Genomic DNA, 26968 nt, shown 5'->3' with positions numbered 1-26968 from the left:
GCCTCCACAAGTAGTACTAAAGCAAGGGGCAATGGGTCTTTCTCAAAGTGACCTTTTTCAAACAGAATCACCTGATTTCAGACGATCAACTGGCTTATCTGTGCTACCTCATTTCCTAAGGTTTCCCCAAACGAAATCATCCCAAACATGTTGAATCTACCGACTTCGAGGTACACTAAAAAGCCCCAACTCAACTCGGAGGTCCTCTTCATGCGCATTTGACAAAGACAAAACAAATGTAAACTCACGTGTTTTTGTCATTCGTGGTAAAGTGTGTTGAGTGGTTTCTTTTTCCGAGGGGTTAAGTCGAAACTGTGTGAAAAGGAATGGAAAGTCTTGTTTTCGATCTCTGTCTCACAGTTCCTGAGTACATCCTTAAATTAGAGTTTAATTCCCGATTAATCTTTGCTTATAACTTTTTTTTAACCAAATAAGGTAATAAAATAAGACACCAATTTGGCTAGCCTTTGACGAAAACTAGAAATCACCGGACCACTTCAAATGGAATTCCATTGTTTGTTGAAGCCATGATGTTTCTGTGTGACAAAAATGTAATCCTGTGGCAGACAAGATTTCGGTCTGCCAAGGATGTAAATCCACGATGAAAGTATTTTATTGACTGTCGTCGGTCGTGCACGTCCCATGAAACCCCAGGAAGATCTGATTTCGCATTTCGTCGGTTAGTGTTCGAAAACTATACTATTCGATCACGAATGGCAGGTGCATCATGCGGTTAACTCGCAGATGCGTCATAGTGCTCAATCACACGGTCATGTCACGTCATTCGATGCTGCACCATTTTCAAACCTCATGGGTTTTGCAACTTTTCATCGGTTAAGTATACCACGGTCAATCAGAACGTCGGAGCTAGAGTCCAATCATATGTAAAGTGGTCACTTTCTGTTTTAGTTCTATATCTAGTTCAAAGAAACGATTTAGACCAAATGTTTGTAAAGACTATTTACCTACCAGTGAAACTTCATTTGTCATTGACCGAGGACGGGATATGTCTGAAGTATGCTTTGTGACAGCATCTGTCGACGATGAAAGCCGAAACTGATCGCGTATCTCCCTCAGACGTAGTTTTGCTTGAGTTGCCACTTGCCGGGCAGAATCAAGCTGCTTCAGCAAAACTTCCGTCAGGTGGGACGCAACACCTAGTTTCAGAGGAAATCCAAATGTGTTGTTTGGTTGCCTTTCGAGCAGTTGCAATCACATTTAAACTGAATAAAGATCTGTGCGAACTTAAAATCAGAGTTTTAGTCAAATTTAAATTCGCGTGTCATCAGACATACTTGAAAAGTCACGGGGGACTTTACTGCAGAAGAAAAGTGGTGTACGGGTGAGCGTTCCGGTATCTGGCGGTAACCCTCTCACAGCATGCATTCAAGACCCAGGTCAATATCTTCGCGGAGGGTGTATAGATTTTATTCAAATATAGAATACTCACTGATCGCTGGCAGTCAGATAGAAGTCTTGTGATTGTCAACTCATTGACTGCATAGATTTTTCCATTCAGAACTTCCAGAAATCTTGCGCTGCAATTTTATTGGGTATTGTGATTATATTCTGAGAATATTTACCTGTTTCATAGAAACAGTCAACTGAGGTTTTCGTTACAGAGGTTTGAACTCGTCTATCTCTGCCACACTGGTGTACCGCAGAGCACGACAGTCAGTCGGAGATTAGGACTACCAGTTGAGGAGTCCACCATCCACACTACACGGAGGCGAAGTCAGCAGGGGACTTGGAACTCCGTGGTGTATTACCGACTGTACTGCATTCCGTCTATTCACGATGAGTAGGAATGATATCAGGTATTCCAACGCTTGCTTGTTTGCGTCAGAGTCCTAAGCAGCGGCTTACTCTGGCTAACTACGTAATTCTGCGGAATGCTAATCACAGCCAGATACTCTGACTTCATCACGTGGGGACCACATACCTCCTCCGGACTTTCCCTGCGTCACTACTGCGTCGCCAGTAGTGAAGATTGGGCCTTGACATCTACTCCGAGAGACGACTTTCTCGCATTCCAAAACTTCCGTTGTTTTCGACTTTTTTCTGGCGGTAACTTTGAAATTGGGCACTGTTGTCAAGCCTAGTACACTGATACTGAAGAGTGCAGCCTTTTTATCTTACAGAATTAGCAGCTGAGTAGTGATGCCTGTATATTGAGACTGTGACCTTTGTTCCACAAGTTCAGGGGTTACGGTGTCCGGAGTAACGTTTAAAACCTCTCCGAAACCAACGGAGTTCCCCAGTTACGCTTTCGCTTGTTTTTTCATTCAACTTGTCACCGCCGACAGCATAGAGTTCACGCTTCGAAAGACCGTGGATCTAGGGATCGAAACCACGTCTGAGGTAAGATTGATGAACATGGATTATGCCGACGAGATTGTTGTGCCATTTATCGAGTATTCGTCTGGTTCAGCAAACCTGATATCGCAAGTTGTTTCTGCACACGTTTCACACTTTCAAAACGGGAAGCTTTATTCCAGGATATCGCACCCCGTGAAGCCTCTATAAAACTTCAAAACCCGACACTCGTTTGTTAACCATTTATACTCCCGGGCATAAACCATCAGTGTCAAAAATAGCAGAACTACCCATCTTTCTTCAGAGATGAGTTTCGTTTCCGTCCAAGGACATTATACACAAGACAGCTTTAAGTAGGTCTTTATCAAGGGTTGCAAAATCCGGTCTCTCTTATCTGTAAAACTCTTCGACTTTTTGCTCGCTGGTGTCTTCACAGCATAGTAAACGCTAGCAGGATGCAGCTGCAGGGTGCAGACAACTGATAACGAATCAGAATCAACGAACAGGAAATATAGCATATCGGTATAAGCTGTTTGAGGCATGTACCACACATTCCAAATCACGTCCCTAATCACGTTCCTAAAGATGTAAGCACCCTATTCTCTCAGGCACCACTGATGCATCGCTCCGCTCTACTACGAAACAACGTCCCGACAGCGCTAACTTTATTGATGATAAAAACTATGCAAGCAAATTTTACGGCTTAGCGAACAAACCAGCTATTATGTTTTGCCACTGTCAGTGATGACAATCAAGATCATGTTCTGGAACACCTTGGGGAACTCGGATGTCATGTGATTAGGAGTGTTCAGCATCGTTGATCTTTAGAACAGTTTGCCATCAAGAACATAAATTATTTGGTCGGTTTATTCGTACAGCGTTTTCCTTTGAAGTTCCTATAGGGTAGACCTTCCTCGGATAAGTGAGTGGATGCTGAAAAAGTATCAATCACAGCTGAAAATCAGGACAACCAAGCTAGATGGACTAAGTTGCGAAAGTGGTCCCTTTCCGGACGTCTGATATGATGTGAACAGGCATTTCGCTTGCGAATTGGTGTGCCTCAAAATATTATACCGGAGATATTTTAATCCTACAGGTTTCTTACTATACTGTACAGCTGCTCCTTCGAAAGAGGCCAACATTGCTGTCTGGAAGGTAATCTTTCTCAAAGAGACCCATGAAAACCAACTTCAAAATAATTAAAAAAAGCTCATTCCGGAGAATGAAACTTCGGTACACGCCTCTGATGAAATCTTTTGAGTTTATATACTAACTGAGGTTGAAACTACTAAAGGTCGTAGTTGGTCTTCCTACCAGAATCGGAAAAACACTGCACCCGCATTTCTGAAATGCAAACATGAATTGTGACGAAGATAACTGAAATGCAGTACGAAACGGATAAATAATTCACAAGCTGGTGTGGCCAGTTTTAGCGTGAATGATAAGAAACTAAACATGTGAAAGATCTTCATACCGTGTACAAACAGTACCACACCGTACGGGGTAAATTTCATCAGGTGTTTGAATCAGTGCCTCACCTATGGCCTGATGTAATACACAGGTTTAAAGTAATTAACAAAATTGCCCAAAGTAGGTATTCCATTCGAGTTACTCAAGAAAGGCCTGATAGAATTTGGACTGAATGTACTTCAGAAAAACAGGGATAAATGGCTGAGTTTCGAGAATGAATGAATTTTCGACCGAAGGAGGATGCCTCAAAAGGTGGTCCGTTATCCCCCGCAGTGTTATTCACCACAAATCAGGGGAAAAACGGGTACACTTCTCCCTTTTTTCATTGAAAGGCACAGTAAATTTTTACCTGCTAGTTGAAAGGCACAGTAAATTTTTGGTGTACCTGCTAGTCAACCTAAGCGTAAGTTACCACAGAGATCCTTACCTGCTCTCCGGTACTGTGGAACGGTTAAAGCTTTATGTAGGAGCTATCCTGTTCCAGGCACAGGCTTCTAGATTAGTGAGACCTTTTTTGCAGAATATACGGTATACACATGGTTCTCATTTTCAATAAGTGGGCATGGCCCACTCTTACTTGTTCATGCTGTTTTATCTTGAATGGTTTTGTGCACAAAAAGGTTGTGATGAAGGGTGCTACTGCGGCAGAGATAACTTCAAATGAGAAAATGATTCAGGTCCGTTTGGGGCATCTTCCTTATTTTGGGAGGGTGAGACTCGCTGCGGAAATTCCGGGTCTTTGAAACTTAAGGTGTACAAATCACAGTCAAGCTTTCATTCGCATGCCAGCCCACCTGTCTGTCTGTCCGCCTAATTGTCCACCTCTGTTTCCTTCCTACTACTTGCGTCATTCGTATTTACCTGAATGTCTTAGTTTCCAAATAATCACGAAGTGTCCATTTCCAGAAGACAGTTTTGAATCACTTACCAATGATATCGGGACGTTTTTGTGGGTCGCTCGTCAAACACACCCGAACTACGTTTTCCATCATCTCAGAATACTGGAGCTTGGAGACACTACTCACAGGTTTAAACTGTCCACCGACAATTCTGGAGGCCACGGTGAGGATGCATTCGGCTTGAAATGGGGGTGTGTACGTGCACATTTGATATAGTATGCAACCAAGTGACCAGATGTCAGCCCCTTCTCCATAGGGCTGGTTTTGTACTATCTCTGGACTGTAAGAAATTCAACCAAGCGTGAGCGTGAGAAAACTTCATTACAGACTTTATAAGTGAATCGATCAGGATGAGTGTGGAAATTAAGCTGCGAACCACAACCGAATTCGCAATGAATAAGGCCAGATGATTACGGAGCTACTTGTAGGCAAGGTAGAAAGAACTGGACATATGGACGTGAACACAGTAACGAGCAACTGGTTGTAACACGTTCTGGAAATTCGATGTGACCAAAGTCTTCCTGGACATATTTAGGGTTGTTCGGAATTATTGCACCAGAACAACAGCTCCGGCCAATAAATTTAAAAGACTTGACCGGTTAACCACAAGTATGATTTTCCAAGATATTTGTGTTCCGTGCTACTCACGCCACACACCAGTAGTATGTGCCCATCACACCAGCGAAAACTGTACACTAGAGGTATGCATGTAGTTCGTCGGAGTACGCTCTATTGTCTTACTGTATTCTATTGTGCTGTCTCTTATAGTACACCGCATTAGATGGGTAAAAATAATGTCCTGTGAATTTGATTTTATTAACACATATGTTTATCACTCATACCCAAGCAAACAAAGAACCTCAGCAGCCTTGACCATCCGGAGTGTTATGTTAAAGCGACACTAAATGTAGCCCTCTGTAACGATCGTTGTACGAACTGATGGTTGATACTAGATAGCAATATGTGTGTTCCAGAGTGAGAACCAGTAGATGATTTCCACTGCAATGTAGTCCTAAATGTTCACACTATGGGCATACTGGTGGCTCTAGAACTGCCCCCGGCTTTCCAGGCTCCGGTTCACCGGGTTCACACCGGTTGAATGACTTTCATCCATTTGCACATTCGGCTCAACGCAAACCGTTAATACTACTACTCATTGGGTGTGGTTGTTCTTCCGACTCGTTCTATGTAGAAACGGATTCCAGCCCACAAAACTGGCAATTCAACACAAAACAAGGCTAGAAGTGACCCTTTATGATCAATGATTATGATTAATGGCCGCGACTACCAAGCTGTGCCTAGAATAACTCTCTGTAGTGGCGTGGACTACCCAATCGCTCTTTGCACCTCCTCTTGGGCTCGAATTTTCCATGCTACCCAGTAGACCTAAAAAGCATAGACCGTCATTTTGGAGTGTTGATGACATTAGAACTGCCTCTCCTGCTTGATCCATCAGGTTATCACCGAGCACACTGAGGTCGACTGAATGCAGGTCCGGTTCAGCTCAAAACGCATGTGGCCATACCCACTGTGCGCATATGTTAGTCAACTTTGTTGGGATCCGCCACACCATAAAATGTGTTTAATTGCAACCCACATGTATGAAACAACGTAAAGAACCTAGTAGTCACCTTCACATCCGAACACCCATCAATGTGCGTGGGTTACTTGTCAGATAATTCTCATTGGCCCAGAAAATGGCCTGATGCACTCTGATGGGACGCACAGGTACAATCATTTTGGTCTCTGGAGACTGTTATACAACAAGCGTAGAACCTACATTGCGCGTCATGAAGACACCTTATATTGATCGCGGTCATCAGCTGCAAAACAGTTGATGTAATTATCCAAACTTAGTGGAGCTTTAGACAGCCTTCATGCTGGAGATGTCTCCCACAGGACAGAATGCCCAGATTGTCCAAGTTTTACTCCAAACAGGAATATGTTTTACAATTCTAAATTGCACTTTTAAAGTGTTGCCTCCCTAGAGAATGTGGTTGACTTGTACTATACAGACGGTATCCGTAGGCGATAAGGATGGTTTGTATAAGGGAGGGTGCCATCTTGCAGGTGTTCTACATAACAGTCACAATATTACTGCACAAGCTTCTGTGGAACACTGGATGTTGAAGACCGTATCCTAATGTCTTTCTGTTAGGCAGACAGAGTGTACCCCCCTACACGAGACTGTCCCTCAAACAAGAGAAGCATTTTCCTCTCCTGGGAAGTGGCTCTCCCTTTGGGAGCAGGCATATTACACAACATTCGCCATTTTTCTTCCTCAAAGTGTTTTCCCCGGGATAATAACTATACCCACAACCTCGTGGATGTCGAATATGAGTCAAAGCTGACGAAACTCTGGCATCTTGGAGGGTGATCTTGCATGAACTGACCTTGTCAGATGGAAGTGTGCGTATCTGTTTGCATACAACCGCACTAGTTACTTTAGATCATGGAAACGTCTGACGATAAGTGACTGGAAGATCTTCGTCAGCTGCTAAGGTATTTCCTTTAGAAGGATTCGTCAATGTAAATATAAACATTGGGGGTCCCATCAATTCGATGTTTATGTCATGCATAAAACTTTGAAATTCTCAACGAACCCTTTTAATCAAATCTCTGTGTTCGAATCGTACTATGCGTATGCACTACCTGGAGGTCACAGGTTCGGATCTCCTCAGAAAATATGAAACGCGCACAGTTACTGGTTCTTCACAGGAATGGAACATCTTACAGCGCTTCACAGCTTTTCGGCCCAAGTTAGTTTCGCCCAGCTCTATCGCCATTTCGGTGCCTAGCTGCCATGTTACCGGTGGGAATAATGAGGGCAGAGATACTGACAAACCTGAATAGGAGCAAACGAAAAGCTGCGGATGCGTTCAAACCACGAATATTCCGGTCAGTAAATGCGGTTTTTAACCACTGAGATATCTCGACCTCTGATTTGCGAGTTAAGATTCTGTTTCCCGCTGAGCTGGGTTACCACTGGTGGGAAATGACAGGAATTAGACTGATATTAGCTGGATTAGCTTGATTGATATATTAGCTCAAGTATTTCCAAGTTAAAGTCAGCGAAGTGACTGTGCACAGCATTCTGAAATGAGAAATGTTGTTGCCAGCACAAACTTGGTCAAAGTGAGGCTGTTACTGGAAATTCGATAGACATCACGACGTGGACCCTGGTGGCAAACTTCTCCCAACTAGGTGAGCAACTGTGCTTTCTATTACTAGGCTGTTGTTTAGGCAGATGTTTTGCGAAATATCTGATCACATCAAGCGGTCTCGTAATTAAAAGGACTTTTCCTCGATCAGAAAAATCATCAGCAAAGGCAACAACAACAACAGATGAAAGCACTATAGCTGTCGAAAAATTTTCAGCAATCTTATGAGTAGTGCATTACGAGTATACATGTATCGCTCCAAACGTTGCTCGTGCTTTTGCCAGAGCTTAATCAAGGCGTAAGTCGAAATTTGATCACTCGACAAGACTTGCGCGTAAAGAACTGCTCAAAGTGGCTTAATGGTTGAGGCGCGAACTTACTGACCTGGAGGTCTATGGTTCCCACACAACCTCTGTATCCTGACTGTTCCTGCCTAGGCTTGAGCAACCTAGCAGTAGCTCAGCTGTCGTGCTTTCTTCGGGTGGTATGGCAGGGCACTTCAGCTGGATCATTATTACTGTGTGTAAAGGAAAGATGACGTTATAATACCTTTTAACGCTGGTCAGGCACAAAAGATGTTCCATCTGACTGGTGGGAACCTTTTCAGATAAATACATCCTGCATATTCCTGATAATTCTCACTTTAACTGAAAATGCCAGCTTTGTAGAATGAGACAGCGGCGAAAACCACACTTACCATGAAAAGGCGAGGGTTCCAACCGAAGATGTCATTTTGGAGGAGTCCCAAATTTTTTGTTTGGCTAATCCAAAATCAGTGATGGTAGCCTAGGAAAAATTGTGGACGAAAGAGAGGTGTTGTGGACAGTCACATGGATTCGATTCAATTTAACAAACTGTCATTCGGCATCATCCGTCTGACAATTATGATCACAGGCATGTATTTTCGAAATGCGTGGCATGGTCTCGACGATGCGGACTTTATTTTGACCACATCACTCACACCTGGACAGGGTCAGTAGGGGAAACAGCAGACAGTTTCCGCCACATTCGATTACTCTTGTTTTATGGGAATCACCTCTCGCGAACTGGCCATTCGACCCTGATCGTCTAGAGTACTTGGCGATGTCTGACTACTGGTAACTTAGGTGTATCCAGTTGACATTTGATCTGCTGTACGAGTTCGGCAAACGTTTCGTTACGAGTGAAAAGACATCGCCAGTACGCGAGTCCCCTCATATGGTGGTGAATTGTTTGGAAGTCAAGGTAGACGAACACATCAGCTGTTGCCTGAGCTACAACCAACTTCAATACCTGTTTGTTGATTGGGAACGATCAAATAGGTGCACTCATCAACACCATAGTGGAATTCCACGGGTGACCCGAACAGCTGTGCTATCAGCTGTCATCGTATTCTGCACAAAGAGGCAATGACCCATAAAGGTTTTGCCAGTTTATAAGTAGGGATACCGTTTAGACCTGAAGAAAATTAGGGTGACGTCACACAACAGTCTCATATCGAAATCTGTCGTTAATTCTAATGACAGAGCATCCCGAGAAGGTGAAGGACTCAGATCTCAAAGGCGAAATTTAGGATTCGTCGGGACGCAAGACAGTAAGCACCCATCAGTTTTTGTTCCCGTTGGAATTTCAATTCGGACCTTGTACATCCGAGGCTAATAAACACATTCTTGCCCTTTACCCCACTAAACCAACTAGTGGGGTTTCCTTAGGAGTGATGATTCTCGAATTTCTAGGATCTTACAGAGCATAGGCTATATCCAGGTTAGAGAATATTGCGTTTAGCCATCTTAGTTAAACAAAGTTCACATGAAATGCATAAATTCCACCCGGAGGCAAATGGCTATTTGCGCCATAATAACTGCCGGCAAATATGTGGTTGTTGGTTGTTCATTTCCTAGTCAAGCACCACTAAACTGCGACCCGATATAGAAAGCATGTGTTCATTGCTTCTGGCTGACAGTTTCCTCCCTGTTTGTGCCACATAGTCTTTGTCACAGTATTCAATGCAAAAACTGTGACAACGAACTGCTAGAAGAGAGAGTACTCACTCAACCAATCAGATGACAGGAAAGCAGACCATGGCGCAACCAAAGCCATTGACGGACCAATCAGGATGCACATTAGTGACCATCAAGGGCAGTATATAGCGAGGTGGTCGAACGCAAGAATTGTAGACTACGACACAACAGGGACCGATGAGCCTCCATATGGGATGATTATGAATGGCCAATTGGGATAAAGACCAGAGCTGCCTTTTGAGAACTGTGTAGGCACAAGCTCAAAAAGTGAAACTACACACTCAGCGACGTATTGATGACGTCTCCTCGACTGGTGATGAAGTGTCTGCAGGCTAACTGCCAAGCTCGGTGGACACACCAACAGCCATCTGAAAAATTACCAGTGATTGCACCAGAGATGCCAGTGTCCCAACACTAGCACTTTTCACGTGCTTTCGATAAACTGGAGTGTCTAGGGTTACTCGCATCACGGGACTCAGGTTCATTACTGACACCGTTTGGTCTGTCTGATAGGTTTCAATAAGAAAACATATCGTTACCTACTCATATGTTGCATGCGGTTATGATTCATTACTCTTGATGAGCATTACTTTGCAGAAGGTTTTTGAGAACTATTTGAAGACTTTTGGCCATTATTGCTGTCCTTGGGGCTAACCAGATAGTCGCAATCGCTAAGTTTCCGTCAACCATATGTTCTACGATATCGAAAAATGGTACACGATTTGCGAAACACGAGGACGCACACCAACTTAGGTTTCATTTGAACCTGTAGTGCCTGTAATCCGTTGTCACATTTACCATTCTTCCTGAACTTAAACCGCACTTTGTAACTGTCGTTCACATTGCATCACGACGTTTGTTTTAATGTTACGAATACACAATTTTCCGGTGCGACCTGCTGACTTCTTGTCGAACGAGTGTATTTACGCTCCATTGAACTGTTTGTTGACTGCTGACCCAGTGGGACTAAATCTCTGTGTTTGTGCCAACTGTTGAACGTCACAATAAATCCTGGTGACATTTTTTAGCCGTGAATAATTTTCCTACCGTGGAATATATCGCTCAGGCGGAACCATCTGCGGGAAAATTTCGACGAGTGAATATTTCCTTTCACAGCCAGTTGCTGCATTTGGATCGGTGTAGTGGACTATATGATCTACACATTCGTGAGTCCCCATTTGACTACTCATTCCTTTCCCATTGTGATTTTGTGATTTTGTATTGGTTACTTTGCTTGTTAATTTATCCGAACACGCTGATAAGGTCCTAGTCCGCTGCAAACATTAGCTGAAACACTTGTTTATGATGTTCTTTCGGTTCCTCCGATTCGTCGATATTTCCCTTTTAAGTGAACCAGTGACTTTTTTGACGGCCATGACCTTAGCATTCCCAGCGCAAACCCTTCTCCATAACCCTTCGGCCCCATAAAAACAAGAAAACGTGACTTTCCACATAAAATTCCTGCAGATGCAAGTATATAGTTTAGTAACACACAATATATTCACCCACTTTATCGCCTTCACCTATCATGATGTTATTCGATGACAGATCCCGGTGCACGATTCCCTTTTCACGATGCAGGTATCTCAAGGCCAAAACTAGTTGTGTGAATACGTGCCAGATTCGATCCTCCGTGAAATGTTCGTTCTTTTCTTTCATCGAATTGATGAGTTCGGTTAGCGAAAGACCTTCAAGCATTTCCATAACAATGTATAGTCGATCACCTAGAAGGAATTCGGGACGAGAAGAGAAGATATTAAGTATAGTTTAACAACTTTTAGGCATAAATAGCAGATTCCTCCCGTCTTACAAATCAAAAACATAACACTCCTTTATTGGAAAGCGGTCTGTTCGTGATGTCGTTCTGATAACCACTGATTGGTAGTTGACAACTCGATCCAGATGGTGATATTTTGACTACTTAATTAAAGGTGGATTAGTAGTATGTCGCCGAGTCCCTTGTAAATAAAATCTTCCGAGTCCCTTTACAGACTATAAGTGTAAAATTCATGATTACAGGAAAATCGGTGTACAAATATAGTTATTTGGTTTCATTTCCTCCGCTAAAAATCAAACGGGAGCAGTCCGAATATATTGACTTCGAGAAATTGCCTAATTGGGGTTCCAAATAAAAAATCCAGAATCTAGCGGGTTTATAAAAAGTCCTTCTATCAGCCATAGACATGCAGGCAAGATCAGTATGCAGGTGTTGTTTCAGTATTCCAGAAGTACTGATGAGAATTTTCAAGTTGATCAAACCATTGTCGGTTTTCCCCTCCAGCGTTTTACAGTGATCATCTTATGCTGAGCACACAAGTCCTTACTGAACAAATCCTTGGTATTTTATTCTCTTTGAACTCTTCTCTAAGTATGGAAACGATTTAAAACACACGTGGGCATCCTTTGGGTCTCTTTTTGTCCTGTTCTGTCGAGATGCAAAACCTGAGCCTTTCTGTGGAGGACCTCCAAAATTTCCCCACAGTCGTTTCACAGACTGATCAATGAGTTCAACCATAAACCGCCCACCATTTGTTGCTCACCACACTTATCAGGCGAACAAAATCAGGTTTAGATATGAAATCAAAAACATCCGTATAGTTGGTGTTTGGTCATGTTCGGGCTGTTTACGCTGTGGATCAAAGTGAGTCTTGCGCTCAATTAGAGGAGAAGCGTGTCGGCCTGAAAGATTCAAAAAACAGAAATACATCAACAGATGTTTTCCCTGAAAGCGCTTCGCTTGATAAAGTTACTTCTCAAGAGGCAACGATCTCACACGAATAATGCTTCAGACACTTTAGAAGCATTTTTTCTTTCCGGATGTTATTTAACGAAGCTCCTTGTAAGGAGGACGTTCAACACTTCAGAGTTTGTAGGTCTTCCTCTCAGAAAACGAACTAGCATGGTCATCGTTATCACCACCATCATCATATTCCTTGATGGTATCCATGAGTGTTAAACAATAGTACAAATTTGCACAAATTTGCGATGCTTGATGCTGACGGCGCCGGCTGCGAGTAGATGCTGCGGCGAAGACCAATGAAAGCTTAATGAATGGGCCCACAAACAGGGTGTCATTAACGTGGCAGAGAAAGAGGAGGAAAGGGTGTATGTGACTGAGAGAAAATAGGTGTCGACAGCGACTTATATTCGCTTGCGCACCCTTCTGTATGCAACACGGAGGCGACATAGCTGATAACATCACCCGATGGCCACTATGGAATGATAGTAATTATGGTTGCAAGTATCTCAATTGCGCGCAGACTGGGACACTTTCAGTGCTGCCATACCTAAACAGGAGGTCGATCTGGGTTCTTAACCAAAGTCTTTGGTTCAAAACCTGACCACGAGGCAGGTGTGTGTGTTGAAAATGCAAGTTCATTACACTTTTTAAAAAACAGGCCGCCATATATGCCCCAACTCATAGCCAGGAGGGCCAGTAAGCTGTGCTGATCAGACCTCTGACCATTGACCAACTTGGTATGAGAGACTCTGCGAGTGCACACGAAAACGTGCGAACATGTGCCTCAATGGATCAATGAGGAACACTAAACGTCACATGTCACGTAAGTTCCAGTCTCTTTGTGACGGAACTAACGTGTTAAGGGGTTTTGGAATGTTGGTGGATTGTGACAACGATAATCATTCTAATCGATGATTGAACCCTGTATAGTATAATGAGGAGAGAAACTGTAGCTGGAGAAAAAGTCACGAGCAGTATCAACTTTACCGTTTTGGCATTCGAATTTACCTATGGGAGAAATGGTGTTCACTCGAAAGACATGCAGTTAACTGTTGAACCCTTCGCCGAGCTCGGCAACTCACTTGCAAACGCTTCGTTAACATTCGAGGGGACATCGTCAATGTGTGGATGGGTGAGGCTGCGCACCGACGACGTTCCCTTGAATCGTGGTGAAAAGTTTGAAAGCTCGGCAACCAGATCAAAAGTCACCCGAACAACTACCGAACTCCAACATGTGCATCCCCTAACTGGAGATATTTGATTGGGTTGTGAAGCCGTTCGATTTTTTGGGATAGTGAGCACATTTTCCCAAAATGAAAAGTTATATCTAAGTGGTGGCAGGAATAGTGCAATTGGCATTTTTAGAAACGCATCTATACCGATGGAAGTACAATTGTCGACAATATCGAAGGGAATAAGTTATCCCGAAATATTCATGCTTACCATGAAGAAACGTTTTGTAATATCGTACGATATTTGGATGCCGCAGCTGCTGTTTAATAATGTTCACCTCATTCAAAATATTTCGGACACTTTGCTGCCGCTCTTGTTCAGTCCGACCAAATATTGCCTGTGTGGTATTCACCTAGGGGATAGACCGTAGCAGAAAGTTGAGAGAATAGAATAAGCATAATTGTGTACGCCTGCTCATTAAGTATCACTTCCTGGTTAAGGATCAGTAGTAGACTAGTTCTTCCATTCGTCAGTTTGCACTTCAAGATTTAGCAGTCCACAGGAACCGTCTACGGAACAGGCTATCGGGGACGATAAATGTTTACTCACTAACGTGTGCGTTTTCTGATTTCCTAGAACGTTGGTCACCCCAAATCAAGTAGCTTTTACTGCATTATATAAGAAAATGTTCACACACAATTATGTTCCACACGAATCCTCCTGGACAGAGTGGTACCGAATTCCTCAATCCTGTGTGACGCAATCAAGCTTTTAGCCGAATATCTGAGTCTAGCGATGTTCCGGCAAGAGAGTCACCCACATATTCTCTTAGCAGGTTGTCGTTTCGTCTTCCTATGAACAACAGCAGGATATGGAATACACAACCCAGCATTCTGGGTTGGTATCCTGTCATTGAGCAAAGGGTTGGTTGCAAACCAAAAACGCAGAGCTACAGCCGGAGAGTGCGTTAAAAGGATGAAGACATCCAACGAATAACAGTGTCTTCCAGCAGGTTGGCTTTGTAGGGTAGACCCAATTAGTCTGGCTTTAATGCAATCGTTGCGACAGATGATTGGATAGGAAGTTATAAAATAATGCCAAAGACTCTGAGCATTTGAACACTGCGCCTCAGTTCAAAGTCCACTGTATCCGCAAAGCGGATTCGCCTCACTCGTCGCGTTGAAGGGTGGGTCAGGATTCATTTGTACCGCGGTGGCATAAGATTACGGGGAGATATCGTGTTCCGTCCACGCAGGGTTCCTGTAAACGGACCTCTGATGTGAACTCGCGAACAGTTCAATAAATGAAATGCATTATCATCGTTGCTTTCAAAAGTACATTGAATCATTTTAAGTGGCGCTTATTTCCTAATTGTCTGAGCATAGTCTAAAAGTATTACCAGAGTACGTAAATTAGGGAATCACATCATCCCCCAGGTTTCGTCACCAAGTTTTCAGCGACTAATTCCTCTGTGGATAAATCGAAATCAATCAACACTCAGAAATCTGCTGAAGGCAGTTGCTTAGAAACTGTATCCAATCCGACTATGTTTCATTGAAGCGACATCCACGCAGTCAGATTGACACGCTATATGAGCAAGCGAACATGCCCCACCAGCCAGTCAATTAACTATAAAACTTAAAGGATCCTTCAAACAATTCATTGCAGGACTTTCTTCTTACGCTACAAGTATAGTCATCAACGAGCTGACAAGAAACTCTACCAGCTTGACTAAGCTCTAAGTAAAGAACAGCTGGAAGCCAAGTTCTCCGAAAGTCCAAACGGTTACGCGCACAACTGTATCGGTTTTGCTCTCGATGGAACACCACAGTGGGACTCCCCTCTGGTGATTTGGTCTCAAAATCAACAGCTAATATTGACAGCCTTAAACCCAATCTAACTTATTGCTGCTGTTAGTACAATAAGGTGGTACGTAAAATTCCTTTCACTATGTAGCACTACACGCATTAAGGGCTCGATGGAAGAGGATGAAACACTGCTACCAAAACATGCGAAAGGATGACTACCTTGAAAACCTAGTGCCGCTCTTGAGTGACGTTTCAAAATCTAGCCAAAGGCAAAAGACCAGATCCAGGCAGTTGAGGAGCAGCTGAAGAACAATCTGAAATGTCAATGGAATCAAAATCTAATTTTTAAAGTCTTCTTCTAGCGTCTCAGATCTATCGGTACCATTCACCACTGAAAAGCCATCTATCAGAAAGTGTGGAGAGAAAATTCATTTGCCGGACACTCCGTGGAATGAGCGGATTCCAATCTTATAAGTGGTTTTCCCTAGAACAGAGCGTATGCTTCGCTCGACCTAACGAGGAAGGTTATGATCTACAGTTCGGGATAGTAGACTTCCATTGTAAAGGTCTCCGTAATGGGTAAAAATCAAATGTTACATTCCGGTATAGAAAAGTGTGCTGTTATGCAAAACGTTTAAAATAAGGGGGATACTGTCCAGATAGAAGAGCTGAAAAGTTTAATCACAGGTGATTCACTTTATTGGGGGTAAGTTAATCTATATCCGCTAATTACTAGCACGGTTTTGGCCAGGTAAGGTTGATGAGGTTGCTCAGATGGACTGTCAGGATGAAACCTGGTTTTGTGTCCTTTTCATTGGACTGAACTTATGTAGGTGTATCCTGAGCTTGAGATAGCTCATGGATTAAGGCGCAAGTTTACTGACCAGAAGGTCCGAGGTTCGAATCCAACCTCTGCATCTCGACTGCTTCTGTTTGAGCCTGATCAACGTGGAAGTTTCCCAGCCCTCGTAGCTCCTCTGGGTAGTGTAGCAGTCAGAAACCCAACCAGATTATTGTAAACAGTCCCTCAAATCGATCAAAAGACAACCCATTCTCTCTCACTTTAACCTGGAGGCATGTTTATATATGAGAGAGAATCACTTTACATGAACTCGGAGGAATTCGGTTCCACTGGTATAGTTGATGGTAATACTGTTTCGACTAAGCTGTTTCCTGTAAAAACCCACCGGAACAACTGCGTCAGGACGGACAGAGGACTCTCCAAACGAGACCAATGTGAACGGAATGCTTCCGTGTCTTCTTGACAGGCGGCCCAAGTCTACCCATTGGAATCCGGATTATTCTGTCCTAGTTACTTTCAAAAGCGAGTGAGTAGCGTTCTATGAAAAACATGTTATGATTTTTGCCAAAAATAATTTTTAATGACAAAATCTAGTTGCTAACTTAAGCCTAATCAACAGAAAAAAAATGTGACACCGTTTGCAATAAAATTAGCGCAAAACCGGTAGTTACCATGCTTTCAAGGATTCCGAATTCAGCGCCCCATTGCAAAGTGTCATGACTATATAACCCACACCATTGCATAACTCATTAACTCGTGATTCTCACTCTATTTTCAGCTCATGTACTACAGTTATTAGACGATTAAAGCGTACATTACGTCTTCCTATTCTGTCTCCTTTCTAATCCCGTCCTAGAACTACTCGACTCTCGCAACAATTTAATCGTCTAATAAAAACGAAATGGATCATATTCTCCGACCTACAGTTTTTGATGCTGATCCTCACTCATCAGATGGCATGAAACGATGGATTCATTGGTTTCGTACTTTCAAAGCTTACATTAACTCAGTCAAACCCGAAGGTCTAAATAAATTGGAAACTCTCATTCGTCACATCGACCATACAGTGTATGACTTCACTGCAGAATCCAGCGACTACGGTTTTGCGATAACCTTGCTGGAAAAACTTTACATCCGCCCGAAAAATATCGTGTATGCACGCCATCTTTTAGCCACATACAAACAAGAACCTGGTTAAGATGTCGACCAATTCGTTCAAAAACTGAAATCGCTTGCTAAAGACTGTGAATTCAAAGCAGTATCTACTGTGGGACATACAAACGAAGCAGTTCGGGATGCTCTGATAACCGGATTGCAGTCGAATACCATTCGGGAGCAACTGCTAACGCGGCATGAATTAGACCTTGACAAAGCCCATGAAGCCGCGCGAGCTCCCGAACTTGCACAAAAACAGTCACAATCATACGTATACAGACAACCCGTTACTTGTTCGGTATCTACTCCTTTACCCATTGTTAATTCCGAAACAACAGTTTCGGCCGCTACACAACAAACATGTTACTTTTGTGGCAACCCCAAGCACCCTCGTTATAAGTGTCCCGCTAAAGAATCAGTGTGCAAGAGTTGTGGAAAAATTGGACATTTTCAACGTGTCTGTAGGTCCAAAGCCTCGAAATATCACGCGGGTTCAGCTCAAGACTCCTCAATCTCCTCGCTATTTTGTGCTGCTGCTCCCAATTGCCTATCCAAAACTACAACAGATATTTTGGTCAACGGCGTTGTTGTCCGAGCTCTCATTGATACCGGCAGCTCCAGAAGTTTCGTTTCTTCATCAATCCTGCAAACTCATAACTGGGAGCTATTTCCGTACGACTCTGTGATAACAATGGCGTCGACGATACATTCATGTTCCACCAAAGGTTATTGTCTTGTGTCCATTCAGTACAAGGATGCTATATACGAACGTTTCAGACTTTGCGTATTACCGAACCTTTGTGCAGACGTCCTTCTCGGACATGACTTTCTGGGGTTACATGATAAAGTCGAAATTCCATTCGGTGGTCAACGGGGTACCCTAACTGTATGTGGCGTAACATCCGCAAAACTGGAATCTCCATCCTTATTCACCAATCTTGCTCCAAATTACAAACCGATCGCCACAAAATCTCGTCGTCATACACCGGAAGATGAACAATTCATACAAACGGAAGTAGACCAAATGCTTACCGATGGCATAATCGAACCATCAAATTCTCCGTGGAGAGCACAAGTGCTCGTTACCCGCAATGCAAATCACAAGAGACGCATGGTGATAGACTACAGCCAGACAATCAATCGCTTCACCTACCTTGACGCTTATCCTTTACCAAGGCTCGACCAAATGATTGAAACCATCGCACGCTACACTGTCTACAGCACACTGGATCTCCAGAGTGCATATCATCAGGTTCCAATAATCGAGTCAGACAAGCCATTCACAGCGTTCGAAGCTGGGGGGAACCTATACCAGTTTCGGCGCATTCCTTTTGGAGTGACAAACGGGGTCGCGTGTTTTCAGCGAACGCTGAACAATATAATCAAAGCCGAACAGGTAAAAGACACATTCGCTTATATCGATAACGTCACTATATGCGGCAAAACGAGAGATGAACATGACCGTAATCTTAGGCATTTTCTCGATGTCGCAAAAACATACAATATTACTTTGAACGATACAAAAAGCAGCTTCGCAACTGAAGAGATTACTCTCTTAGGTTACAAGGTCTCCAAAGGTATTATAAGACCTGACCCAGAACGCATGCACCCCAGAAGAGAACTCCCACTTCCAGAGAACGGGAAATTGCAGCAAAGAGCCGTTGGTTTGTTTGCCTACTATTCACAGTGGACACCGGCGTTTTCTGACAAAATTCATCCATTGGTTAAAAACAAAATATTTCCGCTTCCGGAGAATGCCCGATCAGCATTTGAGAACTTTAAACACGAACTAGAAAATGCGATGGTGGTTACTGTCGACTACAATATACCTCTTGTTGTTGAAACTGATGCGTCCGACATAGCTATTGGTGCATCCCTGGGCCAGGTAAGCGGGCCGGTCGCCTTTTTCTACAGAACCTCGACTGCAAGCGAGAAAAATCATTCTCCTGTTGAAAAAGAAGCATATGCTATGGTCGAAGCGATCCGCAAATGGCACCACTATCTCCTCGGGAGACATTTTAAATTGATTACGGATCAACGTTCGGTCGCCTTTATGTATGGGAACCAACAGAAAAGTAAAATAAAGAACGACAAGATTGAACGGTGGAAAATCGAGTTGGCAGGGTACAACTACGACGTTGTCTATAGACCTGGAACAGATGACCGCGTTGCTGATACCCTATCTCGTAACCTCTGTGCCAACATTACCGGGACGGAAAAACTTGAAGAGCTTCACAACATATTATGCCATCCCGGGGTCACGAGATTTGCACATTTTGTTCGTTCTAAGAATCTTCCTTTTTCAGTCAGCGATATCCGACGTGTGGTGTCCAACTGTTCCACATGCTCCGAGCACAAACCAAAATTTTGTGACACCTTTCGTCGCCAGCTTATCAAAGCCACACAACCGTTCGAACGCCTTAGTATCGACTTTAAAGGCCCACTTCCCTCAAACACTCGTAATAAGTACCTCTTAACAATCGTTGACGAGTATTCTCGATTCCCTTTTGCTTATCCCTGCGCCGATACGTCCTCTTCCACTGTAATTCGTTGTTTGAGTCAACTGTTTTCACTGTTTGGTATGCCTGCTTATATTCACTCAGATCGCGGTTCTGCATTCATATCAACTGAACTCAAACAATTTTTGTTCGATAAAGGCGTTGCCAGTAGTCACACCGCTGCATATAATCCACAATGTAATGGTCAGGTTGAACGACTTAATGGTACCCTTTGGAAGACCATCTGCCTGGCTCTAAAATCGCGCGGCTTGCCTGTCACACATTGGGAGGCTGTCCTCCTTGATGCTCTTCACTGTATCAGATCCCTGTTATGTACTAGTATCAACTGTACCCCACACGAACGTTTTATGCCGTTCACACGACGATCAGCCAACGGTGCCTCCCTACCTACCTGGCTTACTGTCCCTGGGCCAATCCTTTTAAAACGCAATGATCGAGTCTCTAAATATGACCCTCTGGTAGAGGAAGTGGAACTCGTCTCTTGTAATCCACAGTACGCCCACATAGTTCGTCCAGATGGCAAACACGAAACCGTATCCTTGCGCCGCTTGGCTCCCAAAGGCAACGACATGACATCCGACACAGAACAGGAACCAATACATATCGCCGAACAAGGGGAGCCTCACACAACACCAACAATCCACCGTGGTTGCTCAGAAACTGAACTCTTGCCTATTAACGATGCCTCGCCATCCCATTCTAGTGCAGATCCAGGAAATCACTTGGACATTCTTATCCGACAACAGCGCACTCACCCATATAATCTACGCAACAGAGAGGCGTAAACGACTCCATGTAACTATTAAAGCCTTTTATTTTTTCACATTCTTTCTCCGCAAAGTACACACTTATTCCAAGGCGGGCAGAATGTCATTACTATATAACCCATACCTTTGCATAACCCATTAACTCGCGATTCTCACTCTATTTTCAGCTCATGTACTAAAGTTATTAGACGATTAAAGCGTACATTACGTCTTCCTATTCTGTCTCCTTTCTAATCCCGTCCTGGAACTACTCGACTCTCGCAACACCCACCCAACTGCGCACTGATGATGTCTCCTCGTATGGTGACGAAACGTTTGCAAGCCAATTGCCAAGCTCAGCGAACAGATCAACAGCCATCTGATAACCAACCAACAAAGTTAATCTGGATAGGGTTTTCCTATCCCAGGCCATGGGATAGGCCATCATCACCAGCATCAGGGACAGAAACCTGCTGTCGAACAGCCATCTGATCAACAACCAACAAAGTTAATCTGGATAGGGTTTTCCTATCCCAGGCCATGGGATAGGCCATCATCACCAGCATCAGGGACAGAAAAATCCCTGCTGTCGTTGATGCTTCACTGACCTCGAACAGCGAAGTTTATGAAGTTATCTTTGAGCCTTAAGATACAGAGAAAAGTGGAGGTGAGGCGGCACCTGATGCTAGCTCATGTCAAGCGTTCTGAGGTGCCCATGCCCACAAGAGCTCAGTCAGGCAATCTGGGACGTAAGTGATAAAACTAACGCCACTGACATCAATTAGCTGTCATTTCTGTCTCCATCCAAGCGCAAAGGGGGGGTCATGCGGACCACGTCCTGGTAAACGAATCGCACCAGCAACACCCAAACCCTTTGTCTTTGCTTTCATACACTGTCCACCCATCGGTTTGGGCCATTTTGAAGTAGGCATGAAGAACAGTAGTCGTCCTGGTAGACAGTGTTTTGGCATGCGTATTACATGAGCGTGCCACCGCAGCTGCTGGTGATGAATGTTTTCCGCGACTGAAATACCTCATGCACAGCCGGGTGCCGGTTTTCTAAAGCATCTCGTTACAAATATGTTAAAGCTGTCCGTCTCCAAAGAAACGCTTCTGAAACACTGGCGGTTAAAATCCTTCAACTAGGCAAATAAACGAATGGAGACCCAACTACACATCGCCTTTCAACTGAAAAATGTGCTTACCCACGCTGACAGCTATGGTGTCGTCGAGGTCACACTGGATGCAGAGAACTGGCGACCTAGGAACAGACTCCAATCAAATGGTGCATCGAATGTTTACGATAAACTCGTGCGACGCAAACCAATCAACACTACGGTACAGTGATCCGATGACTCACTCATCACAATGATCAATGAACCAATCACAGAAAAAGCCGAAACTTTGTCTTCTTAACTTTGACTGTCGGCCGGACTAGAAGTGAACTTCAGAGTAGTTGATTTTGTCAACATTGGAACCAATCACAGAAAAAGCCGAAACTTTGTCTTCTTAACTTTGACTGTCGGCCGGACTAGAAGTGAACTTCAGAGTAGTTGATTTTGATCAACATTGGTCGATATTTAAACTCACATGGATTAAAACATCTGTTGCGAACCTTTTGGCCTAATAAAAACATTGAATTTGCCCTTAGATTACTGGTTCTACCGGCCACTCTCAAATCCACCTGCTATTTTAATGTACATCGGTCCTCTCCAAGCCCAACCATCTTAATCTGAGTTCACTTGGGTGGGGAGGGGATACAACTTGAAATATCCCCGCTCAGCTCTTAAAATACCCTATGCCACCCGCATGAAGCGGGTTTCCCTCCTAACAAAGATGCAAATTAAGAACTGCGCTTTTGGGAATCATATATTTTGGTAACAAATTTATAACTGAGTAGCAATTATTGTTGTTTGTTTTCTCGGTGGCAAGGGACCTCAAAAACGATTTATTTTGTTCGTATGACACTGTTTTTGTCTCCTTCCGCTAAAAACGTCTCATGAAATGAATCACACAGGTGATCTTTTCAGAACAAACCGGAATAATAATACAGAAACAAAATACCTAACGAACTATAGGAATTGCGAAGAGTTAACCTCTTTAGAGCACTGAATCTGGCGTTGATGGACGGACACCCTGTGTACAGAGTGGAGCAAACCGGAGGATGTTAGACTTTTCGACGGTCAAAAAAATCCTCGTGCATTTTACAAGTCGAAGCATATTTGTGTTGTCTTGGACTTATGGTGAACTAACCTTAGTTCAAGCAAGTGCCAAATTTAGATCGAAGCCTCGTAGAAGAAAATATTAACGAAAAAAGGTTATTAGACAGTGTTTCACGCATACAGCCTTGGATCGATTCATATTAATTTATTGCCCCATATGAACTCAAGGAAGCTCTCCGGTCCGAAAATTGGGATGCCTTTAATACGGTTGAACTACACAAAAAAGGTAACGATGCCGCTTACGGAGAGTGGAAAATCAATGAAAAAGTTTTGTAGGATGAAGAATTTTTTGACATTTTAAATCAGGATTTCATCCTGTGAACAAAATACGTCTATGGTAAAAAGCCGAAAAACACTTGTTCGTTTTTTGTGGGAAAAAGCAGCAGTACATATTTGACAAAATTTCAGGGAGTTTCAAACTCGCGTTCACCTGGCAGGTAGTTGAAGACCATTTGTGTCACGAGTAACTGCTCAGCAGTTAGGTAGGATGTCGTCAATCTGACCACTTTGGATATTCAGGGCATATGTACTGCCGATGAATCCCAGTTAGGGAAAAACAGCCTTACCGCGCCTCTTGGCCATTAAGCAATGAATGACTCTAATTACCAGAAAAAAAATCGATCAAAGAATGATAATCGTGCCGAATGAAGGTGCTATGACTTCACTGTTGTCCATATCTGTCAGTTTATTCGAAAAAAGCCTCATAATATAAAGAAACAATGGGACATGAAGGGATACTTAGGGCTAGCCTACATCAAACATTCGAAGCGCCCATATCTTCAACACGCAGTCAGACAATCTGGACAAAAAATGACAACATGGACGCCACTAACACCGGTTAGATATTGCCTCGTTCATTATCTCCAGCCAAGTACGAGAGGGTCATTTGAATCCAATCCTTGATGGCAAACAGCGTCAACAGCATCCAGACTTCCTGTAGCGTCCTTCAAAACTCCAACGTCAAATTCTGTCAACTTTTAAGTTTCCACCTCTCTGAGTTAGACATAGAAAACAATACTCTTATCGGTATGCTTGGTTTATCAAACTTAGTCTGCATTGCTGGATGCGTTTTTGATTGAAATCCTCCCTGTTTCATAGGTTTCTTATTGGGTTTACTTCACCCAATTTCGAATCGTTCCACAGTAATTTTCATAAGGGTTAGTAGTTGCACCAATGGTCGGTATTCCCCACTCGAAACGTTTTGCGTATTCACATGCACTTCGTAAGGATACTAAAATAGTAGCTATGGGTAATTCAAGTGTAGAACATCAACAAGGTTGACACATTTCTGTTCATGTCAATTTAAGTACTCCGAAAGTGGGAAATTTCGTTTCCTGCTAGAAAACCTTCATTATGAGTTTACCTCTTTGATCGCATAAACCTGCGGCTGACCGGACTTTGTCTCTTTGCGCGCCTTGTAGACTTGTCCAAACGCTCCGGTACCGAGCAATTCCGACACGGCGTATTCACGAATCCATTGCACGGGAGGCTGATCCAAATCGCACGCACGCACACCTCTGAGCAATCTTGATTGATCTTCTTCCTGATTGGTTAAAAATTGTGGTGGTTCGTCCAATCAGGGTTTAGCACACTTTTATGCATACACTCCTGAGATACTTCGAGTTAAATAAGCTAATGTTGAGGCAAATGAGACGTTTGCACATCCCGTTATACGTTGTACAGAACCCGCCTATGAATTGTTTTCGGGAGCACGGGAGGAATCATGATGCTAAAATTGACACCAAATACCTGCTAATTTGGTAGGGAATAAACTTTTGTTTAAAATATTCCACTATAATTTTGGCTAGAGGTATCAAAAGGGGAAATAATCAATCACCATTATGCGTCGAAATATTTGGATATTTTCCAGATGGAGTCAAACGAGACTGTGGTAGATGATGGGGATGTCTGTATTTCGAAACACAACCCGGGGTGTCATGAATTCTCATATCATTTTCCGAGGGGTGGCGTAGAAACATTAATATCCTTTTTTACGACTCTATATAATGAGCTCTACTTGCCTGAACCGATATAATAAACTCTTTCCGGGCTGTCTAATAAACAGTTTTTAGGCTATTTTCTCCAAAATAAACGTAGCTGAGGAAGCCATGTCACGATTTCTTAAAGCCATTTGTTAAATTCACGAAGAAACACGGGAACAATAGGGTTTTCGTGTGAGTTCTTAACTGAAAAACTTGGATCCAAAATTCTTGTTACCTGTTATCTGTACTGGTTATCACCGACAACCTGTGGATTACCTATCATAAGTGGGAACCCATTCCTTAAATATTCGTGACATATTCATCGTCGTAGATGAATGTATGCAAGTCGCTTACAAATGTTTCCCGTGCCAAAGTCGACCGTAGCTGCTCTTGACGGTTCCTCAACTCGTTCTCCTGAATCACAGACATGACTGCGTGGGATTACTGACCGTCTGAAATGTTCGGATGCAAAGTGAACTACTACAACGCGTGGTAAATTTCATTGCATGATCCAGAAGGTGTTGATGCGTCCGACATGAAAACACTTCCGCTGACGAAACGGTCTGGTTGCTGATGAGTTGGTACTTAATTCGTTTGCTGAACTTAGCAGCCAGTGGTCAGACACAACTAACTCTACACAATGAACCTTGCTGAAATCCCTGAAGTCAGTTTGTTGAGTGTGGGTACCTTGCCACGAAACCGATTCGGAACAAAAAATGTGAATAAGTAATATTATGTGTGCGTTTTTAATATGGTGGAGTACAGCAACAGATAAAAATTGCTAACAGGGAACATCACTACAAATTTGAAGATGCCCAACTCACACTCAGACATGACATCCAGTCAACCAGGCGTTGATAGTTTACTTCATCTTCAGTGAATGCATTCAGTCCCAGAAGTTCAGCAAGAAGAGTTGCCGGAAGGAGGGACTTTAACATACGACGATGGCGTTCGAGTTGTGCCAAACGGCGAAAGGTCCGGAAAACCTGAATCTGGAAGAAATAACTTGGACTACTCATCTTTGAGGTCTGGGCAGGTGTCTCTTTATAAGTGACTACTACACATGAGAGGAGGGAAAATAAGTACAAACTTATCTTCCAAACACCTCAATTTTAAATGAGGCAGAAAATTGTCTAAAATGTGAATCGTCGACGAGAGAGTTTGGTCCAGGTAACTGGGAAATCAAATAAGATTATAGATTAATCCCTCAAGGAAAGGAATCAATTTTCTTCTTAGTTTTGTTTAAACTAGCCACCGAATCCTCTTTTGATAATCCGCAAACCTGCCTTTTTTTAAAAAAAGAGGTGACAGGTATGCTATGCTAATCCCTGTTGGAGGAGAATTGTCATGCTTTAGGCGTTGCGAATATTCTCTACAGCTCGGAGCTTACCACAGCTTTTCCGCGCTACTTGTCAAAAACCGATACATTGTTTTTACTCTTTCCTTACCTGCAAAAATTGAACCGCATTCAGTTGAACAGCCGGTTTTTCAGATGACAGAGTATGTTCACTGCGGTCCACTTCGGTAACAATAATATCGCGAAAAGTGGACTCAATTTGAGTCTCATCAGAAGAACCAAGGCTTCGGATTAGGAGGTGTTTCCCAAGCAGATAAATCCCATTCTCCCGGACAATTTGTTGGGCGGCAAATTCCTCCCTAGATAGTTCACACAAGGTTTCGCATACGGCTGAAACGTGGTTGAAAAATTTGAGTGATTAAAATCGATCTTCACATGGGGTTTCGGTTCAGTCACCTCTACCAGGTGAAACGACACGCTTTCACTTTTGAAGTCCCCTGTAAAACACTGTAAAACACGGAGAAATAGGTGGTCTTGTGCCAAAGATAAAAAACAAATTTGTGCTAAGACACAGTTCAAAAATTGCTCTAAGAGCCATGTCGGCCATGGTAATTTGCGTTGGTTCTTGTCATCTGATCATTAGTTATCCGACTTGTTTCAACAAACCCGTCTGAGTTT

The 26968-nt window shown here is 43.2% G+C and overlaps 1 protein-coding gene across 1 annotated transcript in view; it reads right to left on the bottom strand.

Moving 5' to 3' along the window:
• T265_14858 (hypothetical protein) overlaps positions 1 to 26685 on the bottom strand; it is a gene marked incomplete at both ends in the record, with an annotated part of 34476 nt that extends 7791 nt beyond the window's left edge. The window contains 10 exons of the mRNA XM_009175563.1: positions 249 to 312; positions 970 to 1157; positions 4715 to 4965; positions 8544 to 8632; positions 11356 to 11570; positions 13645 to 13959; positions 13988 to 14171; positions 24375 to 24554; positions 25818 to 25985; positions 26442 to 26685. Coding sequence (XP_009173827.1) covers positions 249 to 312; positions 970 to 1157; positions 4715 to 4965; positions 8544 to 8632; positions 11356 to 11570; positions 13645 to 13959; positions 13988 to 14171; positions 24375 to 24554; positions 25818 to 25985; positions 26442 to 26684 — 1897 coding nt within the window. The remainder of the gene's footprint in view (positions 1 to 248; positions 313 to 969; positions 1158 to 4714; positions 4966 to 8543; positions 8633 to 11355; positions 11571 to 13644; positions 13960 to 13987; positions 14172 to 24374; positions 24555 to 25817; positions 25986 to 26441) is intronic.
• Positions 26686 to 26968: the final 283 nt, after the last annotated feature.

Source organism: Opisthorchis viverrini, assembly GCF_000715545.1.
Source record: "Opisthorchis viverrini unplaced genomic scaffold opera_v5_287, whole genome shotgun sequence".
NCBI classification, from domain to species: Eukaryota; Metazoa; Platyhelminthes; class Trematoda; order Opisthorchiida; family Opisthorchiidae; genus Opisthorchis; species Opisthorchis viverrini.
This window is presented reverse-complemented; position numbering and strand designations above follow the sequence as displayed.